General features: G+C 40.0%; 1 protein-coding gene across 1 annotated transcript in view; it reads left to right on the top strand.

Moving 5' to 3' along the window:
- The window catches only part of siz (Brefeldin-resistant Arf-GEF family protein schizo), a 216,087-nt gene that overhangs the window by 191,894 nt on the left and 10,714 nt on the right, over window positions 1-13,479 (top strand). Inside the window, 13 exon segments of the mRNA XM_034981018.2 lie at window positions 17-103; window positions 2,019-2,236; window positions 3,860-3,980; window positions 4,487-4,616; window positions 6,238-6,334; window positions 7,116-7,266; window positions 7,897-8,044; window positions 8,571-8,678; window positions 8,680-8,766; window positions 9,488-9,705; window positions 10,506-10,686; window positions 11,630-11,839; window positions 12,984-13,121. Of these exon segments, the coding sequence (XP_034836909.1) occupies window positions 17-103; window positions 2,019-2,236; window positions 3,860-3,980; window positions 4,487-4,616; window positions 6,238-6,334; window positions 7,116-7,266; window positions 7,897-8,044; window positions 8,571-8,678; window positions 8,680-8,766; window positions 9,488-9,705; window positions 10,506-10,686; window positions 11,630-11,839; window positions 12,984-13,121 (1,894 nt within the window).

Genomic DNA, 13,479 nt, shown 5'->3' with positions numbered 1-13,479 from the left:
ATTAAATCTTCCGTAGGCGAGGCACAGATGTGGGAATTGGCACGACCGGAATGACTCAAAAAGACCCTACTTTGCCACAAAAACGTGGCAAATTGACGCGAGGGTATGTCCCAAACCAGGAATGCGTATCGCTAACCTAAAATTCCATATAACACTTGTTCCTGTAACTTGAATGCGTAACTATTTCACTTGGCCAACAAATGAAGCTTGTAACATCACTGACCCCACTTTTCGTCCTGCCTTGAACTGGGTATTTTCCTACTTATGAATTTGATAAATATTATTACTTTATTATAAACTAGGATAAAAATAATGACGTACGCTGAAAAAAATAATAAAATCCAGCAAAGATGTACAAAGTTACAGGCATTTTAATTTTGGAGTAGGAGGATCTTCTATCCCTTTCTCGCAAAACGAGAATTTGCATGAAACCGCACGAAGCTACTATGGCATTGGTAAGGTGTGACGTCAAAATGCTATATCGTTATCTCTGTCTCATCAGAAATATTTAAATGCTTATGTAACTTTTTTGTTATTTGATCGTTTTAATTAGGTTTTTCAGTTTACGTCATTATTTTTATCCTAGTTTATAATAAAGTAATAATGGAGTCAAATACCCAATTTCGTACCCAGTTTCAGAAACTCGTAGTTTTAATTCGAATCTAACCCTAATCTAAAACGCATGTACTAAAACCATATTTGAACACTGTTATTATCATCCCTTATAAAATTTAATATTTCATCAAAAAACAATTAGTAGCATGATGATAAAATCTTACTAATTGCTTACCTATCTATAAATATAATAACATAATCAACACTGACAGTCAAAATAATAAAACGATCTGATAAATATATATATATATATCACTTGTATAATTATTAATAACTCATTTGCGTCAATATTGTAATCTTCCGGGTTATCAGTTGATCAGGTTTGAACTGGCATGGATTTAATCAATCTTTTCTAACTATCGCTGATAATGTGACTAATTCCGTTGTACACAATCTCTAAACTAAAATGGCACGTCTAAATCTATTGCTATCCCTTTCATAATGTTGCTTGCGGAAAAGGATAGCACTAGATTTAGACCTGTTAATTTAGTTTACAGTACGCGGCCGAAAGTAATGTACATCGACCTTTAGAAGGAGATAGCAGATTTGTAGCGTTGTCCCTGTCGTTGAGACCGACAAAATGTTATATAGGTGACAGAGACAACGCTCTACAAAGCCAAATGTAAGGCCGGTGTACATTACTTTCGGTCGCGTACTGTATAGTGTAGAGATTGTGTACAAGAGAATCGGCCTCATTGTCACTGTTCTATTAAGATATTCACTAAAGTCACTAAAGTTCACACTAAAACTTAATTAGCAATTGTTTTTCAAGCCTCATTGTGCATACTAAGTATATTTAGATAATTAAATCATAGCTAAATCGTTCTTCCTAGAATTAAAATAATTAGTAAACACGCTCTTTAGCTGTTCATTCACACTAGTTCATTGTTTCCTGTTTATTAAACTCGAATACAGTAAATAACATAATGGAACATAATATCTAATATGATAGTTGATTATTATTTTAATTTAATCTTGACAAGATTTGATATCGAGTCCAGTTATCGATCTATATCTTTTGAAGTGGTTGTCTCTTGTATTTGACCTCTATTTTCATTGTCTCTACTGTTATTTCGGATAGAATTTACTTAGATTGGTCTTAATAAAACATGATCAACAATATAGATTCCTATGTTCTTTAACATTGCTCTTATCGAGAGACTCAAGACAGTTGTCGTTACATTATGATTTAAATATTCCAACATATTGGAAACTGAACTGTAAGAACCACTAATTAATCAAAATTTAGGTTTTTTTTTCATTGTATTTGTCGTAAACTTAACACCATTTGTTTTATGACCTTCTTCATCGCCTATACCAAGATGTAGATTTTCAAATCCACCAAAATGCATGGGTCTTAAATCTTGGTGTTTTGTACTAATTTTACATTTGCTTTTTTTCAGTCGTTATGAAATGTCTCAGGACTTGTTAGACAAACAAGTAGAGATCTTGGAGAGGCGATACGGCGGTCTTAGAGCGAGGAGGGCCGCTGTAACCATACAGAGGGCGTTCAGGAGGCGACAGCTACTGAAAAAGTTTAGTGCTATTACCGCCATGGCGAAAGCGGCTGACTCCACTGCGAGGCGGCATCAGGATGGTGCAGACCATCTGCTAGTTAATGGTAAGCGAGTATTATATATTATGATAGTTCTGTCACATTTCACGTCACTTACGACAGTTAGTTAGTCATCCGAGTTCGAGAGACATAATATAATAAGCTCCCATACAAAACGAAAAGGAACGTATTATCACGGACTCTGATCGGATGAGTGCGTAACCGCCGCCGCGCCGTTAGGGAACTTCTAACAAAACGTCGAGGCTTCGACGTCACTGGCAGGTGTCAAATGTTAGTACATTTGACTTGACGCTAGTTAAACCTAAGGTAGCCCTATTTTTCTTTGATTTTACGTCGCCATAGCCGGGCAAAGCCTAATATTTGACATAACGTCGATAAAGGATTAAACCGAGAGTTCCCTCATACGTCATAATAGCTATCTGCATGCCAAATTTCAACCCGATCGTCCAGTAGTTTGGGCTGTGCGTTGATCAGTCAGTCAGTCAGCTTTTCCTTTTATATATATATTTACTACACTACACGAACACCGGCCTGTCTGCACACGAATGCTGATTGTGCATGGCTCGTTACAACGTATCTCTTTGATTAAATTGAACAAAATAAATGTCTTACTCAGTATTAATTAATAGCACACTCGATAATCTATGACACATCAAGCAATAACAACCTTGAAAGTGTGATATCATAAATTATTATGCATAGGCTTGCATCACTAATACCCAAGGCTTAGGCGCGACGTCTTAATTATAATTTCAATATTAGACTCTCTCTGCCTTCGTGAGACGCGAAATTTGGCGCAAATTCTTGAATAAAGCCTAGTTATAAATAATAGACTTGGGTGTGCTTTATTTATAACTTGGAAATTAATCGTATACCTATATCAGCATTATGTTATTTTACTGTCAAAATATCAGATTTAAAGCCTGTGCCAGACTGTTTTAAACAAGCCCTCCACATCGGTCTCTACCGGCGGTTTACAACAGTGTTTACACTTGTTTGCAACAAAAATTCATTGTAAACACTGTTGTAAAACGCCGGTGGAGACCTATGTGGGGGGCTTGTTTACAACAGTCTGGCATAGGCTTAAAAAACTAGTTGATATCTGGCGTGCCTTGCAATGCCACTTTATAAGAATGACTCGCGCGCCAACGTTCCTTAATGTTACTATGTCAGAAACCTTCCCGCAAGTACCAACTATAACTTACCAGCGGACTCGTTCCGGTTTCTTTCTGGTGCTGAAAATCCTGCCTTTATTAGGGACTAGCTTATGCTCGCGACTTCGTCCGCGTCATCATCATCATCATCATCATCAACCAATAGACGTCCACTGCTGGACATAGGTCTCTTGTAGGGACTTCCACACGCCACGATCTTGCGCCGCCTGAATCCAGCGGCTCCCTGCGACTCGTCTGATGTCGTCTGATTGGGGGGTCTTCCAACGCTGCGTCTTCCGGTGCGAGGTCGCCATTCCAGCACCATCCGTCCGCGCGTCCTTTTCGTCCGCGTGGACTACACAAATTTCAAACGCCTATCCCCCCTTAGGGGTCAAATTTTCAAAAATCCTTTATCAGCGTACGTCTAATAATAATATCTAAGATATTGAAGTTTCAAAACATTTACTTTTGTGATGAAACGAAACGGTAATCGGTATGAATTGTAATTTTTCAGGTAACGACATCTACGCGAACACCTTGCTGCAGAAGAGCCCGGGCAGCGCAGAGAAAGTGCTGGCTCTCACGAGGCCCATGAGGTCCATGTCGCTACGGGAACGACACGACATTGATATGAGGTAACTATTCATTTATTTATGTATGTATATATGTATGTAATATGTATTATTCTTTATTGCACCACAAAAACACAAATGACAGGTTACAAAAAGAAATCTTAATAAATAGGTACAAAAAAGGCGGTCTTATCGCTAAATAGCGAACTCTTCCAGACAACCTTAACGCTATGGAGAAAACGAACAAAAGGACAATGGGAGGTGGTGTATAATAAACCTAAATACCAATAGCTAAATAAACTAAACCATATAATAAGAATATAAATCTTCTTTATCTTCGGGATCGAACTCTTGCCCTCAGGGAAAGAATGCAAACGTCTTAACCACTAGGTCCATCCAATCCATGAACATTTTGACCACCGGAAAAACCGTCAATGCGTTGCCGGCTTTACAGAAATTTGTTTCCGTAGTCCAGTGGCATTGAATTCAACCAAAACAGATAATATGGCTAATAAAGTAAAGGTAGGTAAATCAGAATGCGTGAATATTTTTTTATTATTATTTTCCAGCAACCACATGCCCTGTGACCCTCAAAGCGAGGTGGAAGCTATGGTGGCTCGAGTCCAGCAATCTGCTCATCAATTACACATGATCGCTTCGGAAATACCCCCGCACCACAGGGGCGACGCTGACAGTGGGGTAAGTGTATACTCCTGAGCCCTGACTTTCTTATTAGTCCTGTTGGTATGAACGAATCGCGAAGATGAACAATGGCAATGGGCAGTGCGCATAGTTCGAAGGACCGATAGATGTTGAGACCCTAAGTGCTTGAATAGCGACCTCGCGTCGGAAAACACAGCGTTGGGAGACGACCCTCCCCAGTCTATATAAATAAATAGAAAAGGTGACTGGGCTGACTGACTGACCTATCAACGCACAGCTCAAACTATTGGTCGGATCTGGCTGAAATTTGGCAAGCAGATAGCTATTTTGACGTAGGTATCCGCTAAGAAAGGATTTTTGAAAATTCAATCCCTAAGGGGGTAAAATAGAGGTTAGATATTTGTGTAGTCCACGCGAATGAAGTCGCGGGCATAAGCTAGTATTATATAAATATCCCTGCCACTGTACCTACGCGGATTTGTTTTTATAATAACAAGTGCAAATATTTGTGAGTACAATTTATCAAATTCCTTCCATAGTTTGAGCTACACCATAATAAGTGCACACTAAAATAGATAGTAACATGTAGGTGTAAGTGTGATTTTTCCTTGTATATATTTTGGATTTTAATATGACAGTGATGCCAACACGATACACGTACGTAACGATTATTATCAGTAAGACGCGACACCGTTTTGTCATTAAACGTTTTGTGAGATATTTTTTTTAACTATTAAGTATTTAAAAATGGATCATAAAACTGAAAAGTTGTTGAAGAAAGTTTTCCTAAATAGTAATTTTGCGTTTATCACTAGAGTGACGAAAATTCAAAAGTGGCGCGGTAATGGAAACATGAAAAATAATGTTTGTACATATATTTTCTGTAGCTTTTGGGAAAATCAGTGAATTATATTTAAATATTTGCTAATCATTGCACAATGTTTAAACAACCTTTATAATATAAAAGACGCTTTTCATGAACAGATGTGTTTATAGTATTTCAATATTCAAATAATTCAGTCAAAGGGTTCATGTAACTAGTAATTCAAATCTTATCTAAATTCCGACGAAATTCTACCCTAACAGCGATCACACACTTATCCGATCCGAATCCGTGAAAATAAGGATATAAAAAATATCTACGACATAAGTATGTCATAAGCATACAAAACTAATAGACTAATAAACTATAGATTTCAGCCTTAGTCCCTTGCGGGAAAGGCCTTCTCCAACTCTCGCCAATGCTTACAGTCCCGTGCAACCAGTGGCGTGCACAAGGTTAGAAGCCAGGGTATGCATTAGTAAGGTAGGAACCTGTTTACTGGCAGGTCATAATGAAAAATATGCATTGAGCTATTACAACTGGGGTAAGCAGTGCATTTATGCCTCTATGACCTGCACGCCACTGCGTGCAACCATATGGGAGAATTTTAAGAGCCTTGATAGCTTAACAGTTAAAGGAGCGGACTGAAATCCGAAAGGTCGCCGCGCCGGTTCAAACCCCACCCGTTGCACTATTGTGCTATCTACTCCTAGCGCAAGCTTTACGCTTAGTTGGAGGCAATATTAGTTAGCATAATAAACTTGGCTAATATTCTTAAAAAAAACCATTTTTAACATTGGCTCAATTTCTATTAAAAAATCTTTATCGTTGCAGGTATGCAGTTGTTCAGTGAGTGGATCAGTGACCAATATATCCACATCCTCGTCTCATAATGAATCTCTACACAACCACCAGTTGTTAAACAACACAGGTACGTTCAACATACTAAACATATCATGTGCTATCCAACATGTGCTTATTAAAAACAGCAACTATAATAAGAGCTAGCGCGCACCACGGTAAATTTCCGTACGTTTTTTCCCCCGCAAAATTTGTGAGCTATAGAACTACATAGAAGCGCGTACGCTGCGGAATTAATTTTGCAACGGATTTTCATACACGGATACAAATATACGGATTTTATAACGCACCGCAACTCGCCGCACCTTGGTGCGCGCTAGCTGTAATTACTTGATTTACGACCACAAGAAACTAGCGGTAAGTTGGATGAGATATGGTGGAAGACCTTGTATAATGGCGTGCTCCCGAAAAAGGCAGCGAAAAAAGCAGTGGACACACAGATACACGGATAGATTTTAAGCCATAGAACAATCATTAACACTTGTGATTTGTTTTTGTTCAGTTCCATTAAAAATTCTATACATTATATATTTTGAAATATGGGGAAAACATTTTTTGGTGGACACAAAAAGTCTTGGCAGATGTGGTGAATTTGTCTAGATGATTAAACGTAGACATCTATTAACTTTTTTTTTTTTTTTAAAGAATATTAGCCATGTTAAATGACTAATATTCCCCTTTCCTCTCCAACTAAGCGTCAGGCTTGTGCTAGGAGTAGGTACGACAATAGTGCAACGGGCGGGGTTTGAACCGTCGACCTTTCGGTTTTCAGTCCACTCCTTTACCGGTTGAGCTATTGAGGCTCTAAACTTAACTATCGTTCGTTCGTTTATTATAGCGTTTATTTGCAGGACCCATATACGGAAACCTGATATCATCAGGCGGTAAACCATTATCGTCACCCACCGCGCGACAGCAGCAGCAACTTGCAGCCATACAAGCCGCCAACGCGAGACGATTTCCCCCCGAAGTGCCCAAACGAACCAGCAGCATTACACTCAAGTATGCACCTTACCGCAATACTGTCAGGTTTCATGTTGCATTGATATGTGGCGGTGATACAAACCGCTAACGGTGGGAGATTTTCCTCCAAAGTGCCCAAGCGGACCAGCAGCATTACGCTCAAGTATACACCTTATTGTAACGACCTTAAAATCCATATTGCATTGATATCAATGATAAAACCTAGTTCATTTCACGCAGGTAGCCCTAAAGTAGCCCTATTTTTCTTTGATTTTACGTCACCATTTGACATAGTATCGTCGATTCAGGATCAAACCGAGAGTTCCCTCACTCTTGTTCACTCTGCCTATTTCCTGCAGTAAGCATGTATAGGTTGACGACGACGCCCAATTAATATAAGGCCTGCAGCGACATACTGAGCTATATAACATTTTAAGTACAGTATGCGGCCGAAAGTAATGTACATCGACCTTTAGAAGCAGATAGCAGATTTGTAGAGCGTTGTCTCTGTCGTTGAGACCGACAAAACGTCATATATGAGTGACAGAGACAACGCTCTACAAAGCCGAAATGTCATTCTAAAGGCCGATGTACATTACTATTGGCCGCGTACTGTAAGTACTTCAATATTGGACGCTGAAATATTAACCAACCCCCAATTTCCCACAGTGCGGAAAGCCCCGTATCGCTGCGGCGTGCGGAGTGCGGCGGCGCGGTAGTGCGTGGAGGGTCGATGTCCTCCGTGCAATCCTCTTCCTCGTCCTCGAGTCAAGAACATCGGCACCACTACCACCAGCCGTACCAGCCGAGGGCACCGGTAAGGTTTTAACGATTGGACTTTGCCATAAATTAAAAAAACCGGCCAAATGTGAGTCAAACTTGCACACGAAGGGTTCCGTATCATTGTACAAGAAAATAACACAATATTAGACAATGGTGACGATTCTAATGTTATTCTCTAAACTAATTTAGAGTAGGTACATCTGCATCTTTTTCTTTTTAATATTGTTAAAAAAGGACGGAAAATGGATTTAAACTAAAGACTAAATTTTAATGCTACTTTACAAATATCATCGAGACTGTAACCTAAAGTCAAGAGGTTTGACCGTTTTTTTTTTTTTCTACCATAAAGCACCATTATAAAATGGCAGCTTTATTTCTACTACCATCTAGCCTATGGGCTAATAAGTAATATTATTCTAGCTTAAACTTCTACTTATGGACCGTTCTTAATTAAATTAAAATGGTCTGTCCTTTTCTTATTACATCGGTGAGAAAAAGATGCAAACACTCTAAAATTTACTTGTGTTCAGAAGCAGTACCAATATTTCATGTTATTATAGGAACCCCACATCCACATCCCAGATCAGCAATTCCAACAGCACTCGAGAACCGCCTCGGGAACGCTATACGAAGGCGAGCGTTACGCAGTGTGGAAGCGACAAGAGGCCCCCCCCGTATTACGAAGCCCCCCCACCCGCTGCTTGTTGCCGACCTCAGCATGACCACCATCCGCATACGCACCAACCACCCTTGAAAGTGAGTTTTTTTAACCTATTATCTTTTGAAACCTAGATGTCTTCTAAGCTTGTTGCTGTTTTTTGGACAGGATTATCGTTAGAGATCAACTTGTGGAGTCAATACTAAAAGACAAATTATTGCGGTCCCTGAAAATTCTGTCGAATAAAAGCTTGAAGGGATAAGACGGACAGGCGGACAGACAGACAAACAGACAGACGCTTCTGAAAAAAAAGGTTAAGCCTCGAGCCTAAAATAGGACTTCACGTCTTCGAGCTTTAAATAAGGCCTCAGCCCAAAAAAGGGCTCGAGCCTTTTTTTTACGACTGGGCCCATTTTAGGCCCGTTAGTTGAGCTCTAAAAAAAACTCCGAGCCTTAAAATAAAGGGCTAAAGGGCTCGATCACTAGTAGGTTTTCCGTCAATCTGTCGATTATGGTCAGATAAACACTTTTTAGAATTTCTGTATAAAATGATTAGCAGCATTGACCGTTAAATATTAATGTACTAGCTTATGCTCGCGACTTCGTTCGCGTGGACTACACAAATTTCAAACCCCTATTTCACCCCCTTAGGGGTTGAATTTTCAAAAATCCTTTCTTAGCGGATGCCTACGAATAGGTATCTGCATGCTAAATTTCAGCCCGATCCGTCCAGTAGTTTGAGCTGTGCGTTGATAGATCAGTCAGTCAGTCAGTCACCTTTTCCTTTTATATATTCAGATTATTTTTCGTCCTTTCCAGGTATCAGAAACAGTCCGCAAACGCCAATACCGGGTGGGTCTGAATCTGTTCAACAAGAAGCCAGAACGAGGCATCGCGTACCTGATCTCTCGCGGCTTCCTCGAGAACTCCCCGCGAGGGGTGGCCAGGTTCCTCATCACGAGGAAAGGACTCAGCAAGCAGATGATTGGGGAATATCTGGGCAACTTGCAGAGTCAGTTCAACATGGCTGTTTTAGAGTGAGTTGGATTTTTAGTTAACTATAGGCACCGATTCCGTCGTCTTTCTCTAAACTAAATTTAGAGTATCTGCATCCTTTTCTTTTTAACAATGCTAAAAAAGAACAGAACATAAATTTTACATTTAAAGACTCAAAATTTTAGTGCACGCTACAAATTTAAACAGTAGGCTCGCGACTGTGCGCTAAAATCACGGGTTTTACCATCTAAAAATTAAATTGAAAACTGTCAAACTGCATCTGTCCTTTTCATATTACATTAGTAAGAAGAGGATGCGAATACTCTAAAAGTAGGTTGTGCTCAGAATCAGTACCATAGTTAGCTTAAAGTGTTCTAAATTATGCTGCGGAAATAATATCTTAGTACTGAATTGGCCATTTTAGTTCCAAGTTCCAAGTTTTTACGTGGAATTGGGTATTTGACTCCAATTTTTTTATCAGTTTATTATAAACTAGGATAAAAATAATGACGTTAACTAAAAAAACTAATTAAATCGATCAAATAACAAAAAAGTTATAAGCATTGAATCATTTCTGATTAGACAGAGAAAGCGATATAGAATTTGACGTCACACCGTACTAACGCCATATACTTCGTGCGGTTTCATACAAATTTTCGTTTTGCGAGAAAGGGATATAAGACCCTCCCACTCCAAAATTAAAACGCATGTAACTTTGTAAATCTTTGTTGCATTTTAATATTTGTTCAGCGTACGTCATTATATTTATCCTAGTTTATAATAAAGTAGTAATATTTATCAAATTCAAAAGTAGGAAAATACCGAATTGTAACGTTTCCAGATGTTTCGTCAACGAGTTGGACCTGTCGGGCATGGCGGTAGACGTGGCGCTGCGCAGGTACCAAGCCCACTTCCGGCTGCCGGGCGAGGCGCAGAAGATCGAGAGACTGGTGGAAGCGTTCGCGCGACGATACTGCGTCTGCAATACTGACTTTGTGCAGCGGTTACGAACTCAGGATACGGTATGGAATTTTTAATGCTAAACACAAAACCACCACATGAGATTTTTGTACTTTTTTTTTATTCACTATAGGCGCACGCTTGACCACGATCACACCTGATGGGAAGTGATGATGTGGCCTAAGATGGGACGCGTTTGCCTAGAAGATGCCTATTCACTCTAGTTTTAAAGATACCCGAATTATAATTGGCAAGAAACACCGATCTCGGAAGAGTATTCCAGACCCTAGCCATGCGTATAAGGAATGATGACACAAAGCGTTTCGTACGCATAGATGGAATGTTGACGACATAAGTAGGGGTTGAAACTCGCCTGGTGTCTTGCGGTACGGTAGTAGAAACGTGAGGGAGGGACAAGATCGAACAGCTCCTGAGCACACTCGAAATATATCCTGTAGAACACCGATAGGCCGGCAACTTTTCGGCGGTGATCACGACTGAAGCTTCCCCAAAAGTGGTGAATCTTCACCTATAACTTTTGGTTAACAAGACAATAAAATAAACATAACAAACATTAGTGCGTGTACTTCACGCGCGTTTGAAGTAAAACTTATTTCGCTTTGTGGCAGATACTACGATTAAAGCTACACTTATATTATAAATGCAAGTGTGTCTGTCCGTCTTTACCTCTTTGCTAGCTGTTAATTTTGACTAAATTTTGTACAGTACGCGGCCGAAAGTAATGAACATCGGTCTTTAGAATGACATTTCATCTTTGTAGAGCGTTGTCTCTGTCACTCATACCCTTATGACGCTTTGTCGGTCTCAACGACCGAGACAGTGCTCTACAAATCTGCTGTCTCCTTCTAAAGATCGAAGTTCATCACTTTTGGCAGCGTACTGTATGGAGATAGCTTGCATCATGGGGACGGGCATAGGCTTTTTTATACCGGGAAATCAAAACTTCCCACAGGATTTTTTAAAATCTCAATTTTTCTTTTACAGATATTCGTACTAGCGTTCGCAATAATAATGCTGAACACGGACCTCCACACGCCGAACCTGAAGCCTGAAGCGCGGATGTCGCTGGACGACTTTGTGCGGAACCTTCGAGGTATCGACGACTGCGGAGACATCGACCGAGACATGCTAGCCGGGATATACGATAGGGTGAAAGCGAGCGAGTTCAGACCGGGAAGCGACCATGTCACCCAGGTAATAAGAACTATTTTGCTTTAATAGTACATGTCTAGTAGTATGCCTCAAGCCTGAAGTGCGGATTCTGCTGGACGGCTTTGTGCGGAACCTTCGAGGTATCGACGACTGTGGAGACATCGACCGAGACATGCTAGCCGGGATATACGATAGGGTGAATTATGTCTCCACTCAGAATGAAAAGGATTAAGGCTACAATCCAGCACACTGGACAAGTGTGAATTGGCAGAATTTGCTCATCTTTGAGACCAATATGGAGAACTGTCAGGCATGCAGGTTTCCTCACGATGTTTTCATTCACAGTTAAAGCTAGCGATATTTAATTGTACAAAAGTCACATAACTCCAAAAGTCTAGTAAAACGTAATAGTTACAATCTAAAAGACCTGAAAATGCATAAAATGATTTTCACTTCACTCTTTTCCCGCAAACTATTTTGGACTTACCTTTGCACAAGTTTAAAAAATCTATTAAAAATATGCTCCTGAAAAAAGCATATTACAGAATTGAAGATTATCTAAATGATAAAAGAGCGTGGATTTGACCTGCAGCTCGTTCCAGCAACGCACAAGACTGCAAATACTTTTTTATACATGGCATAATCTTGTACCTATATCAAATATTTGAAAAGAGCAACCGCCGAGTTTCTTGCTGGTTCTTCTCGGTAGGAAAGACATTCCGAACCAGTGGTAGATGCATCCGACTATTCGAAAGTACTTGTAAAAGTTTATTTGGATAAAAAAGATTTTTATTTTATTTTATTTATTTATTTATTTATTTGAAATTCACTTTAAACTTTTTGAGGCAGTCATTCCATAAATCGCAGATATAATTTGTTTTAGTATCTTCCATGGTTGTTATCTATATATATAAAAGGGAAAGGTGACTGACTGACTGACTGACTGACTGACTGATTGACTGACTGACTGACTGATCTATCAACGCACAGCTCAAACTACTGGACGGATCTGGCTGAAATTTGGCATGCAGATAGCTGTTATGACGTAGGCGTCCGCTAAGAAAGGATTTTTGAAAATTCAACCCCTAAGGGGGTGAAATAGGGGTTTGAAATTTGTGTAGTCCACGCGGACGAAGTCGCGGGCATAAGCTAGTAGTTTATAAAATGACTTTCATTTGTGCCACAGGTGATGAAAGTGCAAGCAACAATCGTTGGCAAGAAACCACACTTGGCCTTACCGCATCGAAGGCTGGTCTGCTACTGTCGCTTGTACGAAATACCAGATATACATAAGAAGGAAAGGCCGGGCGTTCATCAAAGAGAGGTAATTAAAATATTAGTGCCAACTAGATGTACAGTAGGTTAGGACGTCCGCCTTCTAATCAGAGGCCGGGGGCTCGATCCCAGGCACGCATCTCTAACTTTTCGGAGTTATGTGCGTTTTAAGTAACTAAATATCACTCGCTTTAACGGTGAAGGAAAACATCGTGAGGAAACCTGCATGCCTGAGAGATCTCCATAATGTTCTCAAAGGTGTGTGAAGTCTACCAATCCGCACATGGCCAGCGTGGTAGACTATGGCCAAAGCCCTTCTCACTCTGAGAGGAGACCCCTGCTCTGTAGTGAGCCGGCGATGGGTTGATCATGTTGATGATGAGATGTACAGTACGCGGCAGAAAGTA

The sequence above is a fragment of the Maniola hyperantus genome, chromosome 23 (genome assembly GCF_902806685.2).
Source record: "Maniola hyperantus chromosome 23, iAphHyp1.2, whole genome shotgun sequence".
In the NCBI taxonomy this organism is placed as follows: Eukaryota; Metazoa; Arthropoda; class Insecta; order Lepidoptera; family Nymphalidae; genus Maniola; species Maniola hyperantus.
Note: the sequence above shows the minus strand (reverse complement) of the source record. Positions and strands in the feature narration are given on the sequence as shown.